Source organism: Amphiprion ocellaris, chromosome 18, assembly GCF_022539595.1.
Source record: "Amphiprion ocellaris isolate individual 3 ecotype Okinawa chromosome 18, ASM2253959v1, whole genome shotgun sequence".
Classification (NCBI taxonomy): Eukaryota; Metazoa; Chordata; class Actinopteri; family Pomacentridae; genus Amphiprion; species Amphiprion ocellaris.
Genome location: NC_072783.1, coordinates 8,896,780 through 8,924,462, shown reverse-complemented (window position 1 = coordinate 8,924,462; position 27,683 = coordinate 8,896,780). Strand labels below are relative to the sequence as shown.

General features: G+C 40.1%; 1 protein-coding gene across 7 annotated transcripts in view; it reads right to left on the bottom strand.

Annotated features, from left to right (window-relative positions):
• Window positions 1-27,683, bottom strand: part of baiap2b (BAR/IMD domain containing adaptor protein 2b) — a 115,895-nt gene that overhangs the window by 67,655 nt on the left and 20,557 nt on the right. For 5 of the 7 annotated variants that reach the window (XM_055004420.1, XM_055004418.1, XM_055004419.1 and 2 more), the window contains exons 2-3: window positions 10,131-10,206; window positions 4,389-4,475 (exon numbers count right to left, since the gene is read on the bottom strand). In XM_055004420.1, coding sequence (XP_054860395.1) covers window positions 4,389-4,475; window positions 10,131-10,206 — 163 coding nt within the window. The remainder of the gene's footprint in view (window positions 1-4,388; window positions 4,476-10,130; window positions 10,207-27,683) is intronic. The other 2 variants (XM_055004423.1, XM_055004421.1) reach the window with 1 other exon arrangement.

Sequence of the window (27,683 nt, the reverse complement as noted above, 5' to 3'; positions counted from 1 at the left end):
TACTTTTTGTGCTATGTTTAGTTGACTTATTACTCTCTTTTTTCATTACTATTTTTGTTTTCAGTTGAAGTTGTTTTCAGGTGGTTTAAGCAACTAAACTTAATTAGGTTCAGGTTGAAGTCAACCCTTTCAAATCTGCAACTAGTTATTTGGTTACCAGAGACTCAAGCAGCAGCTAGTGACTTTCTGAAAAGTTAGATTTTACGTCCACTCATTCACATGACTGCACCACCTCGCCTAAATACTTATTGGTTATTTAAACTCCTGTAAACATTCGAACAGTACTATCTATAGATATTATACCTGCAGGCTCACATACCTGTTAGCAAATTTCACACAGGAACAGATGCTTCATGTGCCTCCACAGCTATGTTCACTATGTGCACTATGTGCACTGAAATCAATCACATACAACAGTACCGCTCTGCTTTAACCAAAACTACTGAAGACTCCAAAATTCATACCGTGCAAAACTAAGCGTCATAATTTAACATCTGATACTCTGCACTACACATTTTCATATAAGTGTCGAGGAGGTGTAAAGGAAATTTATGAAAAGTCACTAAAAGTAGGCTTGATTCCACTAACGGCCTTGGTGCGAATAAACAAGGCCACACAGTATCATCAGAAGGTGGCGCTGTAGGCGACACAGTTGCAGAAGAAGCCAGAAAATTTTTAAAAAGCAGAGATGTTCACCAAAAACTAAAGAAAACCTTGAAGAGGCTAAATTCGCATGAGACAAAAATGGAGTGAGACCTTCAGGAAAGTTGCAATTATTCTGTTACATCAGCTGGTATCCCAACAAGAAGAAACAGCCAACCGGATGTTCACTATTTGAGAATTTATTCATAAAATGTGTTTCCATGCACCAGGATGGACACTATTCTCTTTAGAAAAAAATCAGAAACCACCTCAAGTAAGCATAAATTTACTTTTTCTAATGCAATACCTGAAAAAACACGATGGAAACACAGCTAAGCGGCTTCCTTCAACTTTCAGGCTGACTTTCCTTTGAAGAGCTGATGAAGCCAGTGATGAAGCCTGGCTGTGATCACTGACGTGAACAATTGAGCTAATTTATCCATTTTTTCAGCTCCTCCTCTCCTCACTTCACCCCGTCACATGCAGCTCCACATCCTGCACTCGCACTAATGCCATTAGTCGCCGTTCATGCTAATGCTCTGATTAATTACCGTGTTTCTGGGAGTACAGCCGAGGCGGTCGCAAGAATTTGCTCGGTTTAGAGTCCGGCCCCGTTATTTCCCCTCCGCCACCTCCTCCGCCACTCCCCAACAAAACCCAATTAAATGAATGATTACAAGCCGGCCAATTTTACAAATCTGCCTTCAGTCTTCATCAATTATGAAGTGCGAGGTAAAGCCCTGGGTGAGTGATTATCCCTGACAAACACACACACGCTGCCTTATCTGTGGTCATAGCTCCGGTCATAGCAACACACACACACACACACACGTGCCAGCTGAGGAAACACACTTCAACCACAATACACACAATCCTTGTTATCTGCTAATTAATAAGCTGGCAGGCTCGAGGAATTTTCCTCACATTTTGCCAGAACAATGGCGCTCAGTGTTTCCTCTGGCCTCTTCTGGAGCAAAAACAAAAAACACACACCCAACCTTTAGCAAAGCACCTCCACAGCCTCTCATTAAGAAGAAACAGGCTGTTTACTTTATAACACATCACTGAAACAGCCTAATGAGAAAAAACGGGAAATTATCTCCCACCAGCCCACCCTACCTGCCTCTCTATTTATACCCATCCAGTATTCTCTTCCTGTCGAATTGGATTCTGTTCATGTCTCCATTATTACTCCACCAAAGATTGCGGCAGAGTTATGTGACGATCAGCATACATTTGTTCGTCCGTTTGTCTGTCCGTCTGTCTGTGCACAACATTACTCAATGAAGGATCAACAGATTTGGATGAAATTTTCAGGGAAGGTCAGAAATGACACAAGGACCAAGTGATTAGATTTTGGCAGTGATGCAGCTTATAGTCTGGATCCACAGATTTGTTAAAGATTTCTGTATCATTGAGAGATAGCAGCACGGCGTAACTGTAACCATGACAACAAGTGAACACTATGTCAGCTGCCTGCTGACGATCACATGATTGTGATCCTACTACAAATCCACTGCTGTGAACTTATCAGGACTTATCCATCAGAAATGATACAAGGAACAACTGATTAAATTGTGGGGGTGTTTCTGAGTCCCATCAAATCCTGCCACCCGCTACATATTTAGGTCACGCGATTCGGTATCTGTACATAATGTACACATGCATAACACACGCCTGTGCTCAGAGCAAGGTCACTTTGTTTGTGGGTATAACTATATTAAAAGACCACATTTTATGTTGCCGTGATTTCTGATCATCAATAACTAATAGAAAAATCCTAAAAAATCAAAAATGCTGCATTTCTGACAATGCCATATGGGGGAATGAACAGCCTTGGCGGAGTACTGCATTCTCTGAGTGCTTTTCTAGTTATTATTACTTCCAACTGGGAAACAATGCAATACAAGATGCATTCAGGCGTGTTTTTGTCGTGACTGATGGGACACATTGTCATCTATGGATTTGCAGCTGCACATGACATACAGGTCTACAGATGGGCTCTATATCCAGACCTCCTGAATCCTCCCCAGAACTACTATTTTTCACTCTCGTCGCAGGTAATTTGCATTTTGCCAGGTAATTTACCGAGGCCGCGAGGCTCAGCACGAGTAATGGAATATGCTAAAGCATCCGCGAAAGCAATAAACCTCATCCAACCCTGCTTCGGTCGGCGCAGAACCACGGCCGCTCTGAGCGCCACCGATACGTGGAGACGGCATCAATCCATTCTGCTCAGGCTGGTCTGTCATTTCACCGGAGGCGGAGGGAGGTTCTGCCGAGTTAAAGGGCTGCTGAGTCATGGTTAGACTGCCAGAAAAAGAAAAAAGGAACACACACACACACACACACACACACAAAAAAGAGGCAACCCCAACGTGCATGCAGACAAAAGACTACAGAAGCACGAAAGACAGAAAGCAACCAAGCTGATGGAAATGTGAATGTATGGATGCATGATGGGACACACAAAGTCAACATTTTTGGTTCAAATGTGTCGTACACATGCATATAGTCTTTGCAATAACTGCATAACTACAGACTGCACTTTATCATACAGGTAAAGTTAGTTAATGCTGCAAAGCAATTTGGCAGACTTTTGAAACAGAATTCCAACCAGGTGCCAATATTTTTCAATTAAATTCCCTTCTTGGAGTGCAAAGGCCTCCATTGCTCATTCTTTTAAGTGGTTTTTAATGGTTCAGGTTTGTATGTTCGACCGCTCGGCCCCTAAAAATGGCATGACCTGAAAGTGATTGGAATGGGACATCTGAAGAAGTTAACGAGCTTTTTCATCGTTCAAAATTACAGCAAGCTCAACCGAGTGTTTACTCAAAGAGACAGAGGGAGAAAAAAAAATGAAATGATGAAGCTCCAAAAAAAGTTCTCCACATGAAAAATGAATGCAGCTTTTATATCCTCCCCGCTCGCTTCAGCTATCCCCATTTCACTCCCCATCGTCCCTCTGTTTTCTACCATTTCCATCCACTGCTGATATCTAAAAGAAACGAAAACGTTGCCGTGATCCGGGAAAAATTCGTCACACTCCTGTGCCATGTGAGTGGCTCTAGAACACAACTTCACACTGAGGTTCCTGCTTGTGCATCTCGCCTAGGTGTTGCTAAAACTATGATGAGCAGAACCAGAGCTGATCCGACCAGAACCAGACGATACACCGCGAGAGAGCCGAGCGAGCTGGAAAAAAGTGTTCCTTCACATCTTGCTGGAAGCGGCATTCAAACGAGAAGGTTTTTCATTACCGCAGTAAATACACTGAGGGCTTATAATGAATGGGGTGCTAATCCACGTCCTCGTCGTGTGTGCCAGACAAATTTGTGAATTTAGTGGTGAATTAAAGAAAATAAAAACACACACACACACACACACACAACCGGAGAGCCTTTATCTCCCCTGAATGTGACGGAAACAAGGGATTAACCAAATGGGCATGCTGTGACAATCAAGCAGAATTAATTCCACTCCAATCAAAATGTGTCTCGCTATATGAATCGAGGGTGATAATGCATCAAATCGGCTCTGAGGTGCAGTTAAAGGCAGATTAATGCTCACTTTTTCTACTGAATCACTTGGAAAAATGGCTGTTTGTGTGTTTATACATGTGTGTTCGGTTTCAGGCCGGTCATCAGCTGCTTCTGCTGTAGAGCTCGATCCATCCCATCCACCATCTGCTTTGTGCAACCCCCCTCCACCCCAGCAGGGGCGCTACTGCCACTACAAGGACTCACCGAGATCCTTAGAGCCTTGACTTTCGCTGGCCATCTCGCCCATCCGCACCAGAGCGTCGAAGTAGCCCTTTGCAGCGTATGTGACACCTGGAAACATGGAAGCATTGGGCATCAGATCAGGGGTTGCGGAGTTGAAAATGATGTGTTCTTCAGCTCTGCAACCCTCCCCTGCAACCCTCCCCTTCCCCCAGAGAGGTAAGGTTGGGCATGGGAAATAAAGAGCGACAGGCGGAAATGGAGACCAGGCAGGAAGAGAAAAAGCTCTATGGAAGGCAACTATAGGAGACAGAGAGAAAGCTGTAGAGGCTAACCCTGTCTGCAGCACAAGCTACTTTTTAAAAGGGCTTCTTTACCCAAAATTACTGAAAGCCATCCTCTTACTTGGCGTCTAGTCATGCAAACAGTGTTCTGGTTTCTCTACGGATCGGTTTTATCAGTCGATGCTGCGCTACATGCCACTACAAGGACTCGAAACATGACAAATTTTACACTTTTTTTTGCACTGTACTAAGTATTCAGGTAGCAGGCTTCAATATTTATTTACCTCCTGAAATTAACTCAACTAATTAGCTGCTGTGGCAAATGAACGTTGAACCAGTGAGTAACTTCCCTAAATGCCACTGTCTAGTTAATCTACTACTGTACGCTTGTGTACGCACTGCAACAAAACTGTTTGTTAGAGGAAGAAATATCAAGAATTGTAGTGCCCCAAGCAACTGACTAGTCAATATGACTGCATCTAACCAAATTCTCATTGGTTGAATAATCTCTGATGTTACTCTCATAGGGATCAATCCATTATTTATGGTAGCACAAGGAACAAACTACCCATTTTCACAACTTTAAAGTGGTCCAACCTAATAATGGAGACTGCTATATCCAATTTATTTAACATTTAATGGGGGTTTACTTTTAGTAGACTTCAAATTTATGTGCAAAGAAGTCGGTGCAGCTGCATTTTGCTCAAACTGACGGACAAAAAGTCGAGTGTAACCAGCATGGCAGATCATCTAAAAACAGCAGCTATCTTGTCTGTGTTGTATTCCTTAATAGCTCATCTCTCGTCTGATAATTTCAGTTTAAAATAACCAGGTTAAAATGATTTAATATGCTGCAAATACCAGTTTTTCATGTTGATTTATAATTAATTTATGCTAATAAGACTAGCAAGTATAGTGCACTGATGTATAATCTAGACATAACATACGATTTCAGTTATCAAAATTTTCTTTGGATAACTTGAGTCCAGTGATTATGAAGGTGCAAACAAGCATTCAGCATTAAACAATGCAACAGGTGCATGTAATTTCAAGTCGACAACGCAGTGCTTGTCTGTCTGAACATGGCCCAATATCATGCTTCAGTCATGAGTCTCTCAGTTAATCTTTTAGGTACAGTACATTAATAGTTCTATACCAGAACCTTCAGTATTTAGGAGAAAGCTGCAAGTCAAACAATGTAGTTATGATAAAAAAAAAAAAAAAAAAGCCTTGAGAAATCAACTGAATTTGATAAGTTTAAAATTTCAAAAACTACATTTCCATCTATTTGCATGGCTGGATACAACGGGGGGTATTTTGTAATTTGGATAAAACTAAATCCTCAAAATCCTCAACAGCTCCTCACATCTTAGCAACCCCATGGATGACAATATGCCGACAAAACTTTCCACTGCAGCGATGTGAAAAGAAAAAGCACTCCACAATTCAAATAGTCAGCCATTATTCTTTGCGGTGCATTGTCACACAAGCCAGGACAGAAACGGTGAGTCAGGCCTTAAAAAAATGGCGACAAGATGGCCTCAAGCAGCAGCGACGGTGAATTAAAGCAGGTCAGGGGTTAGCTACACAGCGACTGACAGCCATGATGACAGAGGACACATGTCCAGTCCAGAGATACATATGGATGAGGGCTGAGTTTATTACAGCGCTGTCATGTTGATGGGTGTTTGTGCTTTGAACTGCCAGAGAACGCCCATGCAGGATCCCAGAGAGAGGGCTAAAATGGCAAAGCATTCATATTGCAGCGTTGCGAAACAATGGAAATCTATTCTGAGTCCAAGTTCACGGCTGTCTGGGTGAAAGTCCGCAGAGACGCTGAGTGAAAAGCCCGCCGCTACGCAAGTTATTGTTCTGAAAATGAAAGCTGTGCCTGGCTTTCTCGGTAGGTAAACACACTTAATTTCATTTCTCCAATAAAACCCTTCTGAGGTGACTTCTGAAGCAACCCGGCCCGCTCTCGCTTTTGTTATTGAAGTCGAGATAAAAGCCGGTAAACCTTTCCACCCCCTTCTCGGTAAGCTACGACAGAGACGAGGCAAGACCCTTTTTCCAGCTCGAGCTAAGCCGAGATGGGAAGTGAGAGTGTGGGAGAGGGTGAGGCGGGTGATAGAGGCGAGGCTAAGACGGCTGGCTGAGCGAGGCTAATTTAATCGATGTCCGGAGATATCTCAGGCAGGCCCAGGTGAGGTGGGATTAGCCTGAGGAGGTGCTTTACTCGTCTGTCAGCTGGAAAGTGATGGAGAGAAGGAGAAGAAAAAGGAAGAAGAAAGAGGAGGAGCAGGGTCTGCCTGTAAAGAGGATTAGAACAGTGACATAAAGCCAGAGAGTGTCAGTGTCAATGAAACATAAACAAGAAGGAGGCCTAAATCAGTCCAGATCGGTGATAAGCTGCCCATCTTTATGTCTTCGCTCTAAATCAAGCTTTCCACAAACTCAATCAAATCCCCTATTGCATTATTTCTCAGTGAGCATATGGTGTCTGATGATGTTTAGCTCAAAACACATGTAAACAGCCTGGTTGCAAATGGGCTACATTTGGAAAAAAGTCAGTTTTTTGGACTCAATTATTTCAGTGTAGTACATTTAGAAGCTGCATCAAACTCTGTCATTTTGGTGCAACGCATTTTTTTTTTACAAAGTGCTTTTTGTTTTTAAAAAAATTGTACTTATTTTATTCTTCTAACATATATTTGCATTTTTTATTATTGTTACTGCTGCTCTTACCTTTTACTTTATTCAGTTTTTTCCCATATATAAAGCTGACTTGAGAAAAGAATTGCAATGTACCTGTACTGTAATGTACCAGAGCAAATGCCAATAAAAGTCTATTCTTTTAGCGACATTAATTGATTATGAAGACGAGAGGTGATCAAAAAGTTCTGGGACTGTTCGTGGTGACACGACAGTAGTAATAGCAGTAGGTCAACATTAGTGATTTCTCCAAAGAAGATGGATGATGTGGAGGATCATCATTGGATATTTAAAGTGGGTCTGCAGCTACCACCAAGAGAAGAAACTGCAGTTTTCACAGCGTGGAAGAGCTGCAGATTCCAAATTTGAACATGAAATGTTAGCTAAGGAGTAACATGAGCATGTTTGTTGTTTTCTTTAGTTGCGAGAAATTCAGATTGAAATTCTGTCTGGTCACAGTTTGTGCTCAACATGTTTAGATAATGGGGTTGCAGTGGAGCAGAGTCGCTGCACAACAAAAATACTTCGACATGTAAGGAGGCCAAATTCGACACATTACAGTTTTAGATTTTGAAGTTTATGTGTTATCATTTATTAAGACAAAATATTTCAGCTTCAGAAACATGAGGATATACAGCTTTAATCAGTTCAGTCCCAAACTTATTTAGTATCACTGTTATTTAAACAAAATAAGGAATTTAAAGATGCCAGAAACAGTGTTCAGCAGCAACCAAACCAAATTTTTAATTGAAGAAATAGCTGAAAGATTGTCCAACAAAAAATATAATCATTCGTCTTATGCCTGACTGAAGATATAATTGTTGAAATTCAGTTTAAACTACATGTAGTCTAGATGTTCACTACCATTCAAAAGTTTGGGGTCACTTAGAAATGCCCTTATTTCTGAAAGAAAAGCATATTTTTTTCAATGAAGATAACATTAAATGAATCAGAAATTCAGTCTAGACAGTGTTAATGTGATAAATGACTATTCTAGCTGGAAACGGATGATTTTTAATGGAATATCTCCATAGAGGTACAGAGGAACATTTCCAGCAACCATCACTCCTGTGTTCTAATGCTACATTGTGTTAGCTGATGGTGCTGAAAGGCTAATTGATGATTAGAAAACCCTTGTACAGTTATGTTAGCACATGAATAAAAGTGGGAGTTTTCATGGAAAACATAGAATTGTCTGGGTGACCCCAAACTTTTCAACGGTAGTGTGCCTCAGCCAAATGCAGCCCAGTTTTAACCCAGACTAGAGGTCTTCTGATCTTTGCTTTTAAACATGTAGTCCCTCAGTGAGGTGTTCTTTACTCCACAGATATACAGCATCCAACACATCTTCTGCTAAACACAGAATCTGGCTCGGCACCACATCCCAAACCACACTGCCCTCACCGAGCCCAAATACTTTTAGACCCAAACAAAACAAGTCAAGCCTCCTTCCTGCATCACACCGATCTTTGCGGTCTCCGGGGGATGCGAAGCCGCCGCCCCAGATCTACTTAAAAACCCAGTGGCTGCTCTGGCGTGTTTCCAGTGACAATAGCTGCTTGTTGGATGCCCGGCCCTGCTCTGCACCGCTCTACTCTAAACTCTGCCTCCGTGCCGCTGCCCGGCATTGATGAAGTGTAATCCCCACTCGGGGAGTCACAGGGCTATTTTTAGCCTTATCTATCAGACTGGAGTGAGGCCTCCTTTATTGGTGCCGAGTCTTCCCTCACAAAGGAGAGCCCTGCTCCACACCGAGCACACAGAATACCAAAACCATCCCTGAAAACATCGTGCGACCCCGATAACCTCCTCCTCCTACCTCAGAGTGGCATCTGAGAGCAGAAGGGGAAGGTTTTCTTATCAATAAATGAGCCCAACATGCCTGGAGGTGGGCGTTATCTAAAGACATGTACACGACTGTTTCTGATTCTGGAGGCGTGAAAAATCAGAATCGACTCTAATCAAACAAGCTGCGTGACGTTCTTTAGGATGGTGAAGGCTTTGTGAATGTTTCAGTCACCTATTTATTCCAAAAATCTATTTCTATTCATGAATATTTCCCTCTAAATCCTCCTGTTTCTTATTTTCCACCCTGTCTTGTCCTGGATACCGGCTCGGCCCGCTCTGGTTTCCTGAGCCCCATGAGGGGTTTCAGTATTCTCGCGCCTCCTCCTGTTCCACTTCCCATTGGCTCGTGCTCCACTTAGTTCCCCCTCAAGACACTTCCACTGCTTTGTCTTTAACCTTGAGCCACTGCTGCATGTACACCTCAGTCTCTCCCTTGTTCTTTCTCACGCAAACACATGACTGTGCAAACGCACCTGTGCAAGCCACAAAAAGCAATGACAAACAGTTGAGGCGGACATTTAGGATCGATGGACTGGTGCTGGAGGGTGAGGACAAGGACATGTAGACATCATGACAGAGGAACAATCACCATCAGATCTTCCTTAAATAGGTTAAATATATCTGCAGCTGCAACTTTGCTGCTGTAACTTTACTGACAGAGCAACGAGCTAGCTCGTGCAGCTCAGAGCCAAAGTTTGAGGATTCTGCAGGAGACTCGGGCTCGACACCAACAGCACTATCAGCTACTAAATATCTGTGTCGTCATCATGCCTTACTCCTACTCGAGATAAATCAAGAGGATATAAAAGCAGCGCCAAGTGTCGGGTCAGTTGGCCCTCTGCCTGGACGGTTTGGGCGGACAGGAGGGATGAAAGAAGGACGAAGACGGAAAGTAAGCAAGGAAACGTTCGGGTGTACTCACTGGTGAGCGCCTTCTCGTAGCTCTTCCCCATGGCTATGAAGTTCCGTAAGCAGGGGTTGAACTGCTCCATGATGGACTGGAGAGAGGAGGAAAGAGGCACGTTGGGTTAGTAACGAAAAGACAGCGACACAAACAGTGACATGAGCGATAGCGACGGAGCTTTACTGGGGCACGAACACACAGCCGAGCCGACCACGACGACTCGTTTCTAACCTCTCAACGAGGACTAGAGGGATGAAACAGAGGGGAAAGGACTAAAGAAGAGAGAGAGAACGAGTCACCGGGGGGGCTCGTGCACATGTTGGTGTGAGTGTCACCTCCCCTGCTGCATTTTTTAAAATAAAACCTGCTTTTGGCTGCAGACTCCTTCAGCTCAGCAGCAAATCTGGCCCCTTTACCAGTCCTCCCAGTTTCCCAGCACTCAGTGAACTCTGGCACACTGCTCCTGCTAATTACTTTTCATAAAAGGGTCGCTTCGCCCAAATTATAAATAAAATATTTTCTCACCCTCTGGCGGTCATCAAATCTCAGAGACAGATATCTGAAAGTCTGACAAAAGTGAGAATATCTGCATGGTCAGCTACACAGGATAATAATAAAATTTGTAGCCTGTATGAAGCTAACTGCAGTAAACAAGGGTACACATCTACAGGTTTCAGGTATTTTCAGCAACGAGGTCAAGCATAAATAGGAAAACAATGAAAATATAGGTTCCTAATAGAAATATTTAAATACAAAAATCACACCTGTTTTTATTGGTGTTTTTTGTTTGTTTAAATAGGATTTTCATTTTTTAAAACGGTTGTAACTGACAAAGTATCATCTTACGCCATTACGGTGAACAAGTTAGCAAACGATCAATATATACATCAAATCAAAATTTGTCTTAAAACATGTTTAAAACAACCAAATTTGACCAAAGTTCTGCAATGTTATTAGACAGGCAACAACAAATTTATGTGCAAAACATCAAGACAGGACAAAACTAGTAAAATCACATTTTAAATGGGCAAAACAGGATTGCAACTTGTAATATCAGTTTGTAATAAATATGAAGTAAAGATGAAATATTGAGGCCATTAAGAGCAGCCAAAAGTCATTGGAAACATGCACATCTTGAGATTTTTCTAGTACACTGAAATATTCTCATTTACCTTCATTCTTTGTTGAATCCCAGAGACAGATGCCTGAAAATCTGACAAAACTGAAAATATCTGTGTGACGAGCCACAACTCAGGATAATATTTTTATAGCATATTCTGCCATTTCCAAGAAGGTCATTCGGGCGCAAGCATGGCCTAGAAAATGCAAAAATGCAATGAAACTATAGATTCTGTTAGAAATAGATGAATACTAAATAAATAAATCAGATCAAATCAACCACAACTGAGTTTTGCCAACTTTTTTTTGTTTTGTTTAAATCTGATTTTCATCCAATAAAACCCAACATATCATCACCTATTATGGTGAACATGTTCGCAAACAGTTGTCTGTATCTGTAGCTCAAATAAAAATATATTTATATAGCACATTTTAAAGTGCTGTATGTGTTATAGGACAGGCACCAACAACATTATGTTCAAAACATCAAGACAGGATCAAGCTAGTAAAATCAAATGTTGAAACTAAATAAACGGAAAAACAGGATAGCAAATTGTAATATCAGTTTGTAATAAATAAATATGAAGTAAATTTGAAATATTGAGGCCATTAAGAGCAGCTAAGAGCCACTGAAAATATGCACATGTTGAGTTTTTTCTCATTTGAAGTTGAATCTTCAAGTCCAATATTTACTCACTTGCAGCTAGAGTTAAAGTCATTAACTGATTAATTAATTCATTGCCAGCTTCTTAAATATGAAGATTTTCTGGTTTCTTTCTTCTGCCACGACAGTAAAGTGAATATCTTTCAAACATTTGTCCTGTTTGGCTTTGGGAAGCACCAATCAACGTTTTGTTGTTTTTTTAAAAAAACATTTTATACACCAAACAACTAACTGATTAATCGGGAAAATAACAGATGAATTAACAATAAACATAATCTTTAGCTCTTTAGCTGCTAAAGACTCCACTGCTCTCTTCATGCTCATACTAATAATGCAGATTATAGAGGGTTTATTCAAGCTTCTTTTGCTAAAAACAACATTAATGATGACGATGATAACCAAAACAATAAAGGTGCACACTGCACATTGTAAATTTTCGCAATATTATGAATTAAAATACTGATTAGTTGGAATATTATAGCTTTACAAAACATCTAAAACTTTGCTGTTAACTTTTCCTTGTACAGAATTACACCTTTGCACCAATCTCTTACTCGGTAAACCACTAATCACAGAAAAACATTCTGAACCGTCATTAACTTCTGTTGCTGTGAATAGCTGACCTGTATTTAAATAAGTCAGCCATCAAGAAGAGCAAAGACAGATCATACAACACGGAGCATTTAGTGGAATTATTACAGATCTGTGATGGTTAAAAAGTAAAGACACATATTCAAAGGCAATATATAAAGCTAAATCTCTTTCTTTAAGGACAGATGGCCGAGTGTCGGTCAGCACACAGTGGAGTCGATCCACGACGAGAACAAAACAACAAGCAGGGGCGCGAGCCCTCGTTAAGAACAAAGGAAAAAGTCAAGAAGAGATGTGTAACGAGTTTTACTGTCTGTCTGTCTGTCTGTGCAGTGACTCAGCCTCCCACTCAGTCCAAGCTGCCCTTTCACTTCTGCTGGCAAAACCCTGCAATTTAAAAAACACAAATTTTCTCTCTCTGTGACTTTCTTCCTGAACTTGCAGGACTGAAAGAGAAGGTGAAGAGAGACGGATGAGCAGAAAACAGAGTCCACAATAGAAGAAAAGATGCGATTTAGCATAGAGAAGTCTTAAAAATCAAGACTTCATGACCCCGCAACATGTATTTAAAACTGCAAGTGTTGAAGAATTATTCAGTCGATCCACTCCGGGCTGAACGTCCCCTCCAAGGCTGTCTTCACTTGCTCTCACTTTCTCAAACAAACAGCAAGAGCATTTTCTTTCCTGTTCGGTGAACTTTTTAAAGCAAATATCGCCCAGGTTGAGGACATGGCACACAACCATGACTATACAAAGACTGCTGGGGAGTCTGAGTCACTGCTTGCTGGTTGTTGTAGTTAGTAGTCACTACTCCGGTGAGTCAAAACACTCACAGATGAAGTGAAAAACCATTATCTTGTCATTTCATTGCTGATTAATCTGTTCATTGTTTTCTCGGCCGAGCGATGGAGTTGTTTGGCCTATAAAATGTCAGGAAATGGTGAAAAAAATGTTAATTTTTCTCAAAGCTCAAGATGACAAATGTCTCGATTTGTACACAAGCCAAAATTATTCAGTTCGGAAGGAGAAAAACGGAATGCATTCACATTTAAGAAGTTGGAATCAGTAAATTTTGTCCTGTTTTTGTCTTAAAAAAATGATTCATACTGAAACTAAATGACTGTCCATTTACCTTCTAACTAGGGTTGCAACCAACAGTTTCTGAAGTAGGTATGTTGGTTTCAAAAGACATGGACAGACGTAAAGACTTGGGTTGTGGTCCAATAGTCAAAATAAATGACATCCTATACCTTTTTCTAGATAATTTTCCTCATTTTAAAATGCAAAATATCATGAAATCAAGGACAGACATGAAAATGAACTCATGAAAACAGAGGAAAAGGTCATTACGGTGCTAAAAGAACCTGACTGATTGAAAAATTTTGACCGTTTTTGTCTTAATGACTCAAATTAATTGAAACTAATTGACAGAATTGTTGCAGCTCTAGTTAGAAGGTAAGTAAACAGTCAACATGTTGACTTCAGAAGAACTGGACAGGTGTAAAGACCTGGTTTTGGTCCAGTAGTCAAATAAAATGACTTCCTGTACCTTTTTCTCAATGCTTTTCCTTGATTTTCATGGAAAATGCCATAAATCATGGACAGATAGGAGGAAGAATTCATAAGAACAGAGGAAAAGACCACTAAGGTGCTAAAGGAACCTGACTGACTTAAGGATTTTGACCTTTTTTGTCTTAATAAAAAGGAGTCAAATGGATGAATCGATTGTCAAAACAGTTGACAACTAACTGATTCATTGTTGCAGCTCTACTTAGAAGATAAGTGAGCATTTGACATATTGGCTGGAGAAGAAAGAGTTAAGCCCTCGTTTTTGGTCCAATAGTCAAATGAAATAACGTCCTTCACCTTTTTTTTTTTAGATATTTTTCCTCGACTTTGATGGAAAACGCCATAAATCAAGGACAGATATGAGGAAGAATTCATGAAAACATTAGAAAAGACGGTTAAGGTGCTAAAGAACCTGACTGCATTTCCACTAAGGCTACATATTAACGCAGTTTTTGACGTGGAAGTGCTTCGGATGGGTTTAAAAAAGAATCACTGAAGCCCTTTTTCTTTGCATTTAGAGAGGTTGACCAGCTCTTATCATGGCTGCAACTTAAATACTTTCAGGCCATTTTACAAAGTATAAACCCACCTAAGCAAAAAAAAAGAAAAAAAAAAACAAACAAAAAAAAAACCACAATTCGATTGCAACTGTGAGCCACTTTACAACGACCAAAGAATGACGCCAAGGTTTTAGGCACTTCTGCAGTGTAGCAGTGGTGAATTTTTGCCTTCAGTGGTCTGAGGAGGGTCAAACAGTGAACCAGTGGTATTTAGAGATGTATGAAAGCAAGTCTGATTCCAACTCAAAGTTTTCTGCACGTACCTTGGGGCTGATACAACAAAGAACCTTCAGGGGTCTTTCTGGAGTCTTTTAGTTGCACGCTAAAGAATGAAGACATACTGATTGATTTTTCAGCGCCAGGCCTTCATTCAGTACAACTTCTGTTAAAAGGCAGCAAAAAAAACAACAACTTGTGTTTCCGAGTCGAAGTGGAGTGTTAGAGTGGCAGTGCAGAGAGGACGGAACAATGAGCATAAGGCGGGAGAAGAGCAGGGACACATCTGAGGCCGACAGGCATCTTTTCATGGCTGCTCGCTACACGGGACGCCTGCTAATGCCCGCCAGGTGACGCACAGCAGTCACCTTGGTGCACAAACTTCACCACCGCTTCAAAAAACAGGCAGGCAGGAAGTAGGACAGGACGACATGGGGGTGCCTGAAAAACAGGCCGAGCGCCCGGCGAATGAAGAGAGCTTCAAGGTGTATGAATAAGGTGAGGTTAGGAAGCGATTTTAGAGCAATGCAAGGCTGTAATTTATTTAATTTCTGGATGAAAAAACGGTTCTGACAAAAGCTCCCTGCTGCGGATTCCTGCACGGCCATAAAATGACGTCATTATGAGCACAAACAGGTTAGCGGTGTTTCTTTGTGCATTTGTGGGGGACAAACAAACCTATTTATACACCTGATTCCCCCATCGCCCCTCTCTCCCATCTCGGGGCGCGTCTTCCGTTATGTAAGGCGTCGGCTGCTGAACAAACCCAGAAGAGCTCCAGCAGCGGTAATCATCGCCGTGGATGTACCGCCGCTTGGCAGGAACAAAAGGAACGATCAACAAAAGGAATATAAATAGAAGATGGAAGGCGGCCCGGTTCCCATGTCTGAATAAACACATGTACAGAAGGAGGGCTGGGAATGACTGCGACGAGGTGTGTGTGTACATGCTTGTGTGTGTTTTCGTGCCCGTGAGGGATGAGCCGGGTTATGTAATCGCTGTCAGACAGGTCCGGCTTCATTTGCTGCATTCTTGGTGCGGTGGCCCTCGTTAAAATGCTGTCAGGGTTTCACATGCATGTTTCCACCAAAACGGAAAGATGAAATATGAAATGCACCGTTTTCAACACCTTTTTCCTAGTCGACCCATTAGTTTAGGCATGAATATGGAAAAATCTACCCTGCGGAGCTTAAATGGAGCTTCTCTGCATCCATTTGCTGCCTGATTTTCATTTACCTAGCAGGCTTAATGTGTATTAATGGAATAGTTTAACATTTTCACTTTTTTTGCAGAGAGTTAGTAAAAGTTGATGTCCGTGTACGATCAGTTTAAAGCTGCCAGCAGACACAAATTACATGAACACTAAGGGTGCATGTTTGTGCCGTTATGCCTCACTGTTGATGGTTTTCTGTAATCCTGTTTCTTCTGTTATCCGCAGGATCAGGATCTTTTCTTGGACTATTCCTGTGTTTTCGTAGCCAACTTCTTTTTCCACCTCTGGCAAAGCAGTCATTGCTGGTTTATGTAAAAATGCATCACTACCGGTACACAAGGAAGGAAATAACACCACAGAAACCGCATTGAAAACCCTGGAATACTCTGAAATACTCTGAGATTTACATGGAGCTGTAACGTGTAATCTGCTTTTAGTTTGAAGGTAAAAGTTTTGCCCTCCAGGTTCAATTTAGCTGAGATTAAAGACAAAAAAATGGGCAAAATACTGAAAAAGTGATTGCTTTTGGTGGCTGTTTTGTTTTAGGGGAGCCAGTTGTAAAAGTTTTCTAGCCACAAACTGGCATTTAGTGTATTTTTAATTTCATAAAGGAGGACTTACTGTTGACAATGCAATGTGCAGTCACTAGACCTACAACTAATTAACTATTTTGGTAGGCGTTTAATCAATCTGCATATCTATTAAGAAAGATAAAGCCTACATTTTCTGATTCCAGCTTCCTAAATATGAATATTCTCAGTGTTGTTTCGCTCTTTGTTGACAGTACTGTCTCTATTTGGATTGTAGACTAAACAAGGCATTTGTTACCTTGGGCTTCACCATTTTCTGACATGCATTTAGCGTATTTTTAATGTCATAAAGGACTTAGTGTCGACAATGCAATGTTGCAGTCACTAGCGCTACAACTAATTAAGTATTTTGGTAGTTGTTTAATCAGTCTCCATTATCTATTAAGAAAGAAAAAGTCTACATTTTCCGATTCCAGCTCCCTAAATGTAAATATTTTCATTTTTTTCCCCTCTTCTTTCACCATAAATGTGTATATTCAGATTGTAGACGAAGCAAGACATGTCATTTTGGATTTCATCATTTTCCGACATTTTAAAGACCAAACAACTGTTCGATTCATCGGGAAAATAATCAACAGATTAATCGACAATGCAAATACTTGTTATTTGCAGCCCTAGCAGTCAGAATAATCAGTGCAGAGAGTAATTCTAGTTATATTTTCCACATTTGTGAATATGTGAAGGTCTTCTGGGTACCAGGTGATTGTGTGCATCCACTGGAATACAAAGACGCCAATCTACCGCACATGTATTGAACAAGTCCTCACAGTATCTTTATTATCTGCAGCAGTCTGTGTGTTCTCAAAGGAGTCGAACCAGGTCTTCACGGTTCATTGAATACCAATCCAGTGCCAACTTTAAGTCCTTGACCTTCTTCAGACTCGGTTTAGTCGGAGCTGCATAACTGTCCTTCACACTCATATAAACCAGCTGTGAATAACGTCTACGGCTGAGACTCTCCTGGTCAGAAACCGGCCGTCAGTCACCATCAGTGCTTCACTAATTCATGAGTTCTCCCATCAACACGACGCAACCACACGGTTTATGAGGGATCGTTTAATAGGATCATTAATTTGGCCAGACCTTGCTTAATCCACACTCAATCAGCTGAGCTTGTTCCTTCAGCAACGGGGACCGAAGGCTGATTAGCATTCCACCCATATGAAAGACCACATTTGAGGGAAATGAGAGGGATTACCGAGCAAACGCCGCTTTGTCTTACTTTGCCCATTCACTTCGGTCATGTGTTTTAATCGACTCGCTAATAGCTAATTAAATGTCTGAATAACAAATAACAATACACGGATTGTCTCGTCACGTTGCTCTCATGACCGAACTGTTATCTGGAAGCCAAACAACACTAAACTGTGAGCTATCGACTGGTCTGCTGAAACTCACTCGGACAGAAGACACTTTTCTGTGATCTGTGTGATTCTACTGAAAAGATGATGCACTGTTTTTAAAATCAATTCTTTATGCATCTTCAGTGTCACTGAGGCAGCATTTTTTTTAAACATTCTGGCACCGTGAAAGACTAAAATGCCACAGTGGAGCTAATCACCGAATACTTTAAAAATCTACTGTGAAGCGGAGCGGAGACGGAAATGCTGTGCAAATAATTAGCTGAGTCAAGAGCAAAATGGAATTAACCTTTAGGAGAGGGAGAGATGGTAAAATCATCCAAATTTAGTATCTATTATGGGAAAACGATTTAATTCTTTTCATATTTTAGCAAATCAACAAAGTGCTCAAATGAACAGAATTAATTTGATTGTTCAGCCAACAGAAGATTAATCAATGTTTTTTAAATAGCAAAATATTAGCATGATTCAATTGCATGCAATAATTGAATAATATGCAATGCATGAAGAAAACAAGATTGAAGCTTTGTTTTTATGAGTTTTTATATCATTCGACAGATGGAAATGGAAATCAGCGCCATGATCCGAGCGGATTTTCTGATGGATTATTGTGAAATTCCAAACAAAATGTTGAATATTTGGCCAATTTCACTTTTGATTTTCTGGTTGTATTTAAGTTTTTGTCCAGAATGGCATAAAAATTGTGCAAAACAACTCAAATGATGTCCAAAATAACCCCAAGACTCGGCCAAAATGGTCAGAAACTTCTCCAAAATGAATCAATTGTTGGGCAAAATGTTTCTAAAATGACTCGAAGTACAAAACAATTCATAAGATGTCCAAACTAACCCCAAAGTTCGTCCAATGTGATTAGAAACCTCTTCTGAAGGACCAAATTTTTGTCCAAAATGACAAAATCTTTTCTAAAATGACCAAAAAAAACTGTAAAATGATCAGAAACTTTATCAATTTTTGTCCAAAGTCATTTATATATTGTAGAATATTACTCAAAAGATGTCCAAATCACCCCAAAATGATCAGAAATTTCTCCAGAACTACTCATTTTTGTTCAGTGACAAAAACTCTAAAAAAAAAATGAGCAAAATGACTCAAATGTGTCCAAAAAAAACCCCAAAGTCACCCAAAATGATCACAAACTTTTTCAAAATGACAAATTCTTCTCAAAAATTATTGAATAATAGTGCAAAATTACTCAAAATATGTCCAACAAAACTCAAAATGATCAAAAACTTCTCAAAAATGCCAAATTGTTTGTCCTAAGTGACAAAAACTTCTCCAAAATGACTCAAGACCTCCAAAATAACCTTAAAACTCAAACAAAATGACGAGAAACTTTTAAAAAAATATTTTTCCCCAAAATGACAAAAACATTGAAAAAAAATAACTCACAAAATCTACAAAATTACTCCTAAGATTTCCAAATCACCCCAAAACTCGCCCAGAATGATCAGAAACGTCATCAGTTTTTGTCCAAAACGACATAAATTGTACAAAGTAACTCAAACTATGCAATGTTGTAGAATAATCATCTGCAAGACAAAAAGCAGATCCATTAATAGATAAATAATCACAGCCTTAGTTCTAAAAACGAACCAGGGCAACAAAACAAAACCATGAGGCTGTTTTTCAGGTTCTAGACGCACGTGAGCGTCCGCATGACTTCACAGCACTAAGATCCGTCTCACTGACACGTTGCTGTTGCGTTCGGCATCTGAAATATTTATCTTCACATGGAGAAGCTGCTCCACCAGCGGTTGCGGGGCAGATGTTCGTCCTGGAGGCAGTCGGGTGTGACAAACCGTGTGTGTGTGAGTGTACAAGCGTTGCACTGGTGTAACGCTGTATTTGTGGCACTTTAATGCACCCGTGTGTCGGTCGGTGTGTGCACGGTTGTTTGTAGTTGCAGTGCAGAACGCTGGCAGGCAGGACGAGCTGCCATGTAGCATCAGGTTCTGCAGGGGAGACGGAGATCTGGACCTGTGGAGGGTTCTTTGTGGCAAGAATTATTCTTTTGTGTTTAAAAGTAAGCACCTGTCTGTCATTTTATATATTTAATTTTATCAGGTTTGACAGGAGTCACTTCATAACTATTGGCAGACTGTTTAGATGCCATTTTTTTAAATAAATCGGCACTGGCCAGTTACCAGGAGGACGTCCAACAGAGGCTACGATGCTGCTGAGGCCTGAGCGCCACCACAGCTAATGTGATATTTTCACGGGTGTTAATTCAATAAGCTTCAACTGTACATGACACACCTGCTTACTGCTACGTCAGTGGTAGGACATGCGTCTATCTGCTGGTAAAACCACTGTTAAGTGCTTTAAACACTCAAAAGTTTAGTTTTTTGATCAACGTTTATTTAGTTTTATATAAAATAAGCACACTATGGAACAGCAGTAAAAATTAAAATCTCCATTTCAGTTCAGAAATGTTGTCACATTTGTTATTATAACGGGGGTCCTTGACTTAAAATGTAAACAAAGCCACTACGTGTAAAATGATATCGATCAGTTCTTCAGAAAAGTCAAGTTCCAAGCATTTTATTAGATTTACATTACATTTTGCTTCCATGGAGACAGCTTTTCTTTTCTTCGAAGCATCAGAAGAGTCTGACTTACACTTGAGAACCATAATGCAGGACAAAAAGTTACTGAATGTAGCACAATTCAAGGTGGCGTACAACCGGTAAATGTAAGCAAAGCCGTTGTATAGCGCCGCATGACGACGTATTCCTCCACTCCGCTCATCAACTAGTTCCACGTAACCAGTTCTGAAGTAACGACAAAATGCCGTACGGCATAAACCGAGGACCCCTGTGCTACTGTATGGTTGTGTTTTATCAGTAAAAACCAGCAGCAACATTACATCAGCATTATACATCAACTATTCTGCTCTTCGAGATATTCTCATCAACCACAAAAAACAAAAACCACATCACTTAACCACTCTTCATAACCATACACCTATACAACACCCAGAATACTAAACTGTGCAAGCATCGTATGAGCATGTTCTAAGCTAACAGCTCGATGATTCAGCTTTGGTGATGGTTATGGAAAGCAAAACCACCATCTGGAAAAGATGTTGGGTAGAAGGAACCAAGGTCACAGTTGGCATCAGTTGGAATGAAGACTGAGGGTTAAGTTTTGTAAACCCAGCTATTTCTCAAAATGTTTTGTCTGTCTAAAGGGTAACACAGTATTCCGAAATAATGCTTTTCCAATTAGATAGACTTTGTCAGATTTTGTCTAAGACCATATTTATTTTCCACTACAAGAGGTTGCTTATTGGCAGCATTAGCTTAGCATTTCTTCTGTTTAATCAAAGACAAACTCGTCCGATTAACCGGATGCAGACTGTGGGTAAAAGCATGCCATTTTAGTCGCATGTACTTCTTCCCTTCTGCTATTTGCAGGTTACAGTTTTCAAAATTCTCCTGCAATAAGGCAGCCTCGCTTGGTTCTTTTGGTGAATTAGGACTTTCACCAAAACAAGGTCCCTCAGCACTGTTTTACAGAGACACTGTTGCTGCACCAAGATGAATGTGATTGGTTTAAAGAAATACAAACAAGCCAAATAAAGCACTTTTTGTTTTACCTCTATAGTGGTATGATAAAGAGGTGCAGTCAGACCATTCTCTACAGAAACTGGCAAATTAGTTAAAAACACTTCATCCTGATTCGATGTTCGACCTAAAATACGTTCACCACCTAGGAGTCTTCCACTTTCAAGCTTTTTTTTTTTTTAAAACTGCAAATTCAGCGTTAATATTTTCGATAGCGTAGATGGGAAATAGAACTGTGTGTAGTAAACATGCAGCTCAAGTGCGATCTGCGTACTTCGTTTTCAAGAAAACATCTTGTACTTGCTTGTGTGAAAGGTGCGACTTCATTTTCTAAGAGACTCTGGTGAAACTAATGTCGAACTGTTGTTCACAAATTGAGGTGATTTTGTGAACCATGAAGGTTCTCCAATGTTACGCATCCAAACATCTAAATTTATGGCCTCAAGACATCTTAAGAAAACGATGCCGTTGATAGTTTTTATCATCTCTTGTGTCTCCAATTTCTCAGTTTAGTCGACATCAGTTTTACATCACACTCCGCGATGTGCGGTTGCAAAAGATGACGCTACGTTTCCCCAAAGTTACCACAGTATTTCAATTTTAGTGCCGCAGCGGTCATAACAGACGGCGAATACGAGGAGAGGGAGATTGAATAGGTAGCAGGTAGCCCTCAGCATCAAGGTTAATAGATCCATCAGAGCAACATGGCAGCGCATGGACACCACGTCCCATAACAGATGAGTGATGTGGAACAGAGCCAGAGGTTATACAAGGCATTAATAATAGAACAAGAGGAGGCATGAAACGGATAAATATGACATCTCTCTGCAGTGTTTGTTACAAGCTGAGGTGCAGTTGAACAAAGTGAAGAATTAAAAGGTTAACAAGCGCATTAGGAGCACTCAAATCCCCGACTAAATTTTAATTAGTTGAAAAACACTCCCAGTGCAAAAGTTAATGAGTGTTCAAGAACAAAGTGTGGAGAATCCAAAACCTTGTGAGTGTAAATCCTTTAAAATCCATTGAAGTGCAGACAAATAGATAAAAGACACTGAGTGGAATCTCTAATTTACTACAAAAATCGGCTAGAAAAGAAGTATGCGAGGTGAACTGAGCGCTGAAAAACAGGAGTTTTGTTTTTTTTTTTGAAACACGTAAATAAACTACAGCTGCGTGGTGCTTCACTAAACCCGTCTATTACCTGCTTCCCACACAGGTAAGCACCTTCAGAGCCAAACACTTGAGAGAACAAAGGTAAGAAAACAAGCGGTGTTGGGAACATTGCGACCCGGCTGGCTTGAGCAACTTGTGTGTACGTACGAGCGTGTCGGCTGGCGGCGGGAGTCGAGAGCGCGGGGTGAGTCAGAACCTACACAAACAGCAGCAGGTTCGTATCATGTCGGGGCGCAAATTACTGTAAAGCCAAGCCAGCCATGTGGCGCCATTAGAACCTGCTGCGCCGCTCGCTGCCAAACAGATTAACCGGCGAGAGGAGAGCTGGCAACCCCATCAAGGAGGCAGGGACGAAGCAGGTGGAGGCAAAAACAAGGAGACGACAACATGCAAAAATAACCGAGTGGAGGCAATGTGCTGCAGGCGATGGATTCATTTATATGTTATCAACATTTAGATAACAAAACAGCACTCTTTTGGTTTGTCACAATTTAAAAAAAAAAAAAAACAAACGCTGTTCTGTGCTACAAATCACATCAGGCGCTTCATAAAGCAACAGGCAGCTGACAGGAAGCGATCCAGATGTTCTGGTTTCACCCTGTGCAAAAAAAAATCCAAGATGTTGCAGCTGCAGCTATAATAAACAACAGGAAGATAACAAGCAAGACAAAAATGAAATGTCTGAAGGAGCTGCCCCCTAAATTAGATCACAACCCGTTGTTTGGAAGTATTTTGGAGAACAAATCACATACAAAGAGTGTCTGAGCTGTAAAGCACCCAACTAAAAAAATGCCACAAACTGCAGCACCAGAAAGAACAAGAAAAGCACCCAGAGAGCGCAGTACTCCGCCAAGGCTGCTCAGTCATATCATTTCCGACCAATGAAATCTTTAAAAAATTCCTGGTCCACAGTGGTGGATCTGTGGTAGGATCGCAATCATGTGATCGTCAGTAGGCAGCTGACATAGCGTTCACTTGTTGTCATAGTTACAGTGACACCATGCTGCCATCTCGCATTCATACAGAAATCTGTAACAAATCCGTGGATCCAGACTATAAGCCGCATCACTGCCAAAATCTAATCACTCGATCCTTGTGTCATTTCTGACCTGCCCTAAAGATTTCATCCAAATCCGTTAATCCGTTTTGGAGTAATGTTGCAAACAGACAGACATACAAACAAACCAACAACGACTTTCACATAACTCTGCCATTTCTTAGCGGAGTAATAAATGAATCATCCAACGTCACAAAACATGGAATTAAAAGCAGCACCGCGGAAAGTTTTGGTACAATTCTGTGTACATTTTGTCTCCAATACGAGAACTTTGTAATCTGATTTTGACGCAATTAGCCTAAACACAGCACAACATTGCTCAGCAGTGTTCTGTTTTTAAATGTGAAAATTATTATTATGTAAGACTATTTTGGCTTCTGAAAAAATTGCAGTTATCATTTTCAGTTCAGTTACTGGGAAGCACTGATTTGGCTCATCATGAATCAGAACACTTGTAGACATTAGTTAAAACTGGGCTACATGAAGTTTAAAAAATGAATTAAGATAAGATAAAGTTCTTTATTTCTCCCCACTCCAGGGGAAATTTACATTGTTACAGCAGCTTATGTAACAGTAGACATAGTTATTATTATTAATTAAGAAAAAAAGAACAACCTGAGAACAGCTGTGATTTTAGAAAGCAAACTGCAAATGCTAAATACACTTCTCTGAACAATAGAAACCTGCAAAGATGAACCTCTATCATCAGAAATGGATCAATTTATTCCAATAATGTTTGGAAAGTTTACCTGAGCTGAGTAAATATTTTATTTACTGAAGGTTCCTATTTGCTGGAATGTGTCTAATATTTACGAGTCTGTAATTCAGAAGTTGAACATTTAAAATCAGCCTAAAGGACGAGCAAATTTATATATTTATGGATCTGGAACATTATTTCAAATGCAGCAATCTATGGCAAAATTTAGTCTATAAAAAAGGCTTTGTTCGGGTCATACTGTTAGTTTATGGATCCAAAAATACATTAGATTAGAGAATTTGGTTGTATTTTTACACTAATTTATTACAGTGTATAACTAATTCTCTCCTCTTAAGATAAAAAGAACTAAAAAGTGGGAAAATTTAGGAGAAGGATGCTTTTTTTTGCACTATTCTCACTTTAGCAATTGTCATTTTGCATTACTGTCTATGTATACTTTTCTAGATGTGTAAATATATGTATATATATTTCTTGTTTTTTCTATTTTATTATTCTATTTTCCTTATTCTTAGAGTGACACCAGCAGCTGAAACCAAATCCCTTGTATGTTGTGGCCATTACAGCAGATTCTGAGTAATTCTGAGTTCCCACTGAGAAAAAAAATACAAAAAAATAAAACATCAGTGGACCAGAGAGTCAACAGCTTCAGTGTTTGTTAAGTACAGTTCACCTCTTTGTCCTCCTGCTGTGTGACTTCTGGCTTTGAGAAAGTTAACCAGATTTGAGATGAAAAAACAAACAGGAAAGGTCGCTCGGTCTACGCGGGTCGCCATGGAAACGGCGAGGGCTCATGGTGCGTTTTGGCTGCCGCTCGGCGGTCAAGGTGACCTCCTGTCATCAGGTTTTACTATGCAGCTGTAGAGCGCGTGACGTTACAAGAATGAGCTGATGTTCAAACATCCATCACACGATGTTTTCAATCAGGTAACGTCCTGAACCTGACAAATACGCCTCTGTCATTCTCTCTTTAGCCCTTCATTCATTTCTACTCAGAAATGTTCTTTAACCCCAACATATTAATGTATAGGTGAGCAAGGGTCACAGACATAATAGTTTATGTTCCTTCATTTTAAGCCAATATTTTAAAAGACATTGAATAAAAATGTGGTCTTCTGCTCAACATGTGCTTTCACTTTTCATATTAAAGTGCATTTTGATGCTAATACTAAGCTGCCGCTGCCACCTGTGTGTTTATTTGCTCCGTTATCTCACTGGATGTTGGTTCAGCAAAGGCATTTCTGTGGTTAAATCCACATTCCAGAGGTTCTGCTGTTCCCGCTTTATCGCTAAACCTCTGCTGATAACCACAGAGGTGTTTTTGTTCTCATGAACTCTTGGCAGAAACTTCACCGACGCTGCACTTCAACAGTAGCACTCGGCTTTTCAGTCACGTTGGGAAAATGCTGAATATTGGATGTGCAAAAACAGTGAAAGAACGCCAAACATCTGCAGATTTTCAGAGCCTCCAAAGAAGAATATAATATTCTACAACGAAAATATATTCCTACAAATTTGTATTGCATACAATCCCTCGTATTTACTACGCTAGCTGCTATAATTCCATGTTTGTTTTTATTGATTAAAAAAAATAAGTTAAATTCCTCAACTGTTTTTAAGACTTCTTCTTATTCCTTTCTTTTTCACTTATTGGTATGAACTGAATATGTGGGGCTTTTTGTAAAGAAAAGCAAACAAGATATTTGAAGAAAACAGCAATTTTTTTTTTACATTTTATACGTGGAATACCAGCCGGTCGCAGCCAACAATACAGCATCACACTGGAGCAGACTCAGTCATTGGGTTTCTACCATCTCCTGAGAAAAATATGCAGCTTTTTAGTTGCCGGATGCACTTCAACAGTAGCATCCGTCTTTCCATTCATGATTTTATTAATGTACCTGATAACAAGCTCTATTTAAAGCTACAAAAACTCTCCTAAAAAATGAGGACAGAAACCTTTCAGAGTTGCTAAATGACACATGCTCCTGAAGTTTTGTGAAGGTTGGAACTGATGTAATAAAAATGTAGGATGACTGTGTACGTTTCCCATCAGCCGCTTATTATTGAGAGCAGCTTGTTATTGTGGTCGCCTGCAGGCAGCCCCGCGGCGCATCATGGAACCTACAAACATTACCTCCAGAGGAAATATCATCAAACAATGTTTAACTGCCAAGAATACAGTTCGCTGTGGACGTATGCTGAATATTTTATGTGCACGATGAAGAAAATTGCCACTTATTGCAGGAAGGAGGTTCAGATTTTGGGCTCTTGTTTGATTTGTTTGTCTGCATATTGAGGTAGAAGCCGCAGCAGAAGAAGAAAAAAACATAAATTTCAATCAAATCCAGCAGAGCATGAGGGCACGGGCCGAGAAGCAAGTAGTAAGCTTTTGCTGCAAATCCAGAAATAATTGAAGTGTTACTTAATGTTTCAAATTAGGGCATATTTTAATATTTCTGCCATCTTTCACATGAACTACCGCATCTATTAGGATTAAAATACACATTATGTATCCCAGGATGAGCATATTTCAACAGGTACAAATGTAGGATTTATAAACCCTTTTCTAAACATTCATTATTATTACTTACTAGATTTAAAATGCATTTTAAAATGAGAAACACCATTTAGAAACCATGTTTTTTGTGTTTAAGTGTTGTGCACTTAGCATTGCTGAAGCAAACACTGATAAACACATGCATAAAATAGACCGTTTATAGATGTTATAGCATCATTTCTTGAAAGTAATTTTACAGGGATGCCAGCTGCATATGACAGCTTCTATATTTAGCTTAGTTCTTTTGAAAAAAATATCTGTCTGTCTATATATTGTGCCTCTTAAGTTATTGTTAAAGTGTGTATATGGAAATATTTTAATTTAATCTGTGGACACATAAATCTTATAGCCATGTGTGCATTTAAAAAAAAACACATCACCATGAACCTATGAGTATTAATATGCAGTTCTAACAGCCTTTTATGGGGGTTTATGGTTTGAGATTCTTCCATACCAGACTGGAAAAACCATACCGTTGTCTTTTTGCATTAAAGCTACTGCTAACGATCATTTTCATTGTCAATTAATCTGTTGAGTTTGACTACAAATTATTTTTTTCAAGTGAAAGTGTTTTCCAAAGCCTAAAACAATGACCT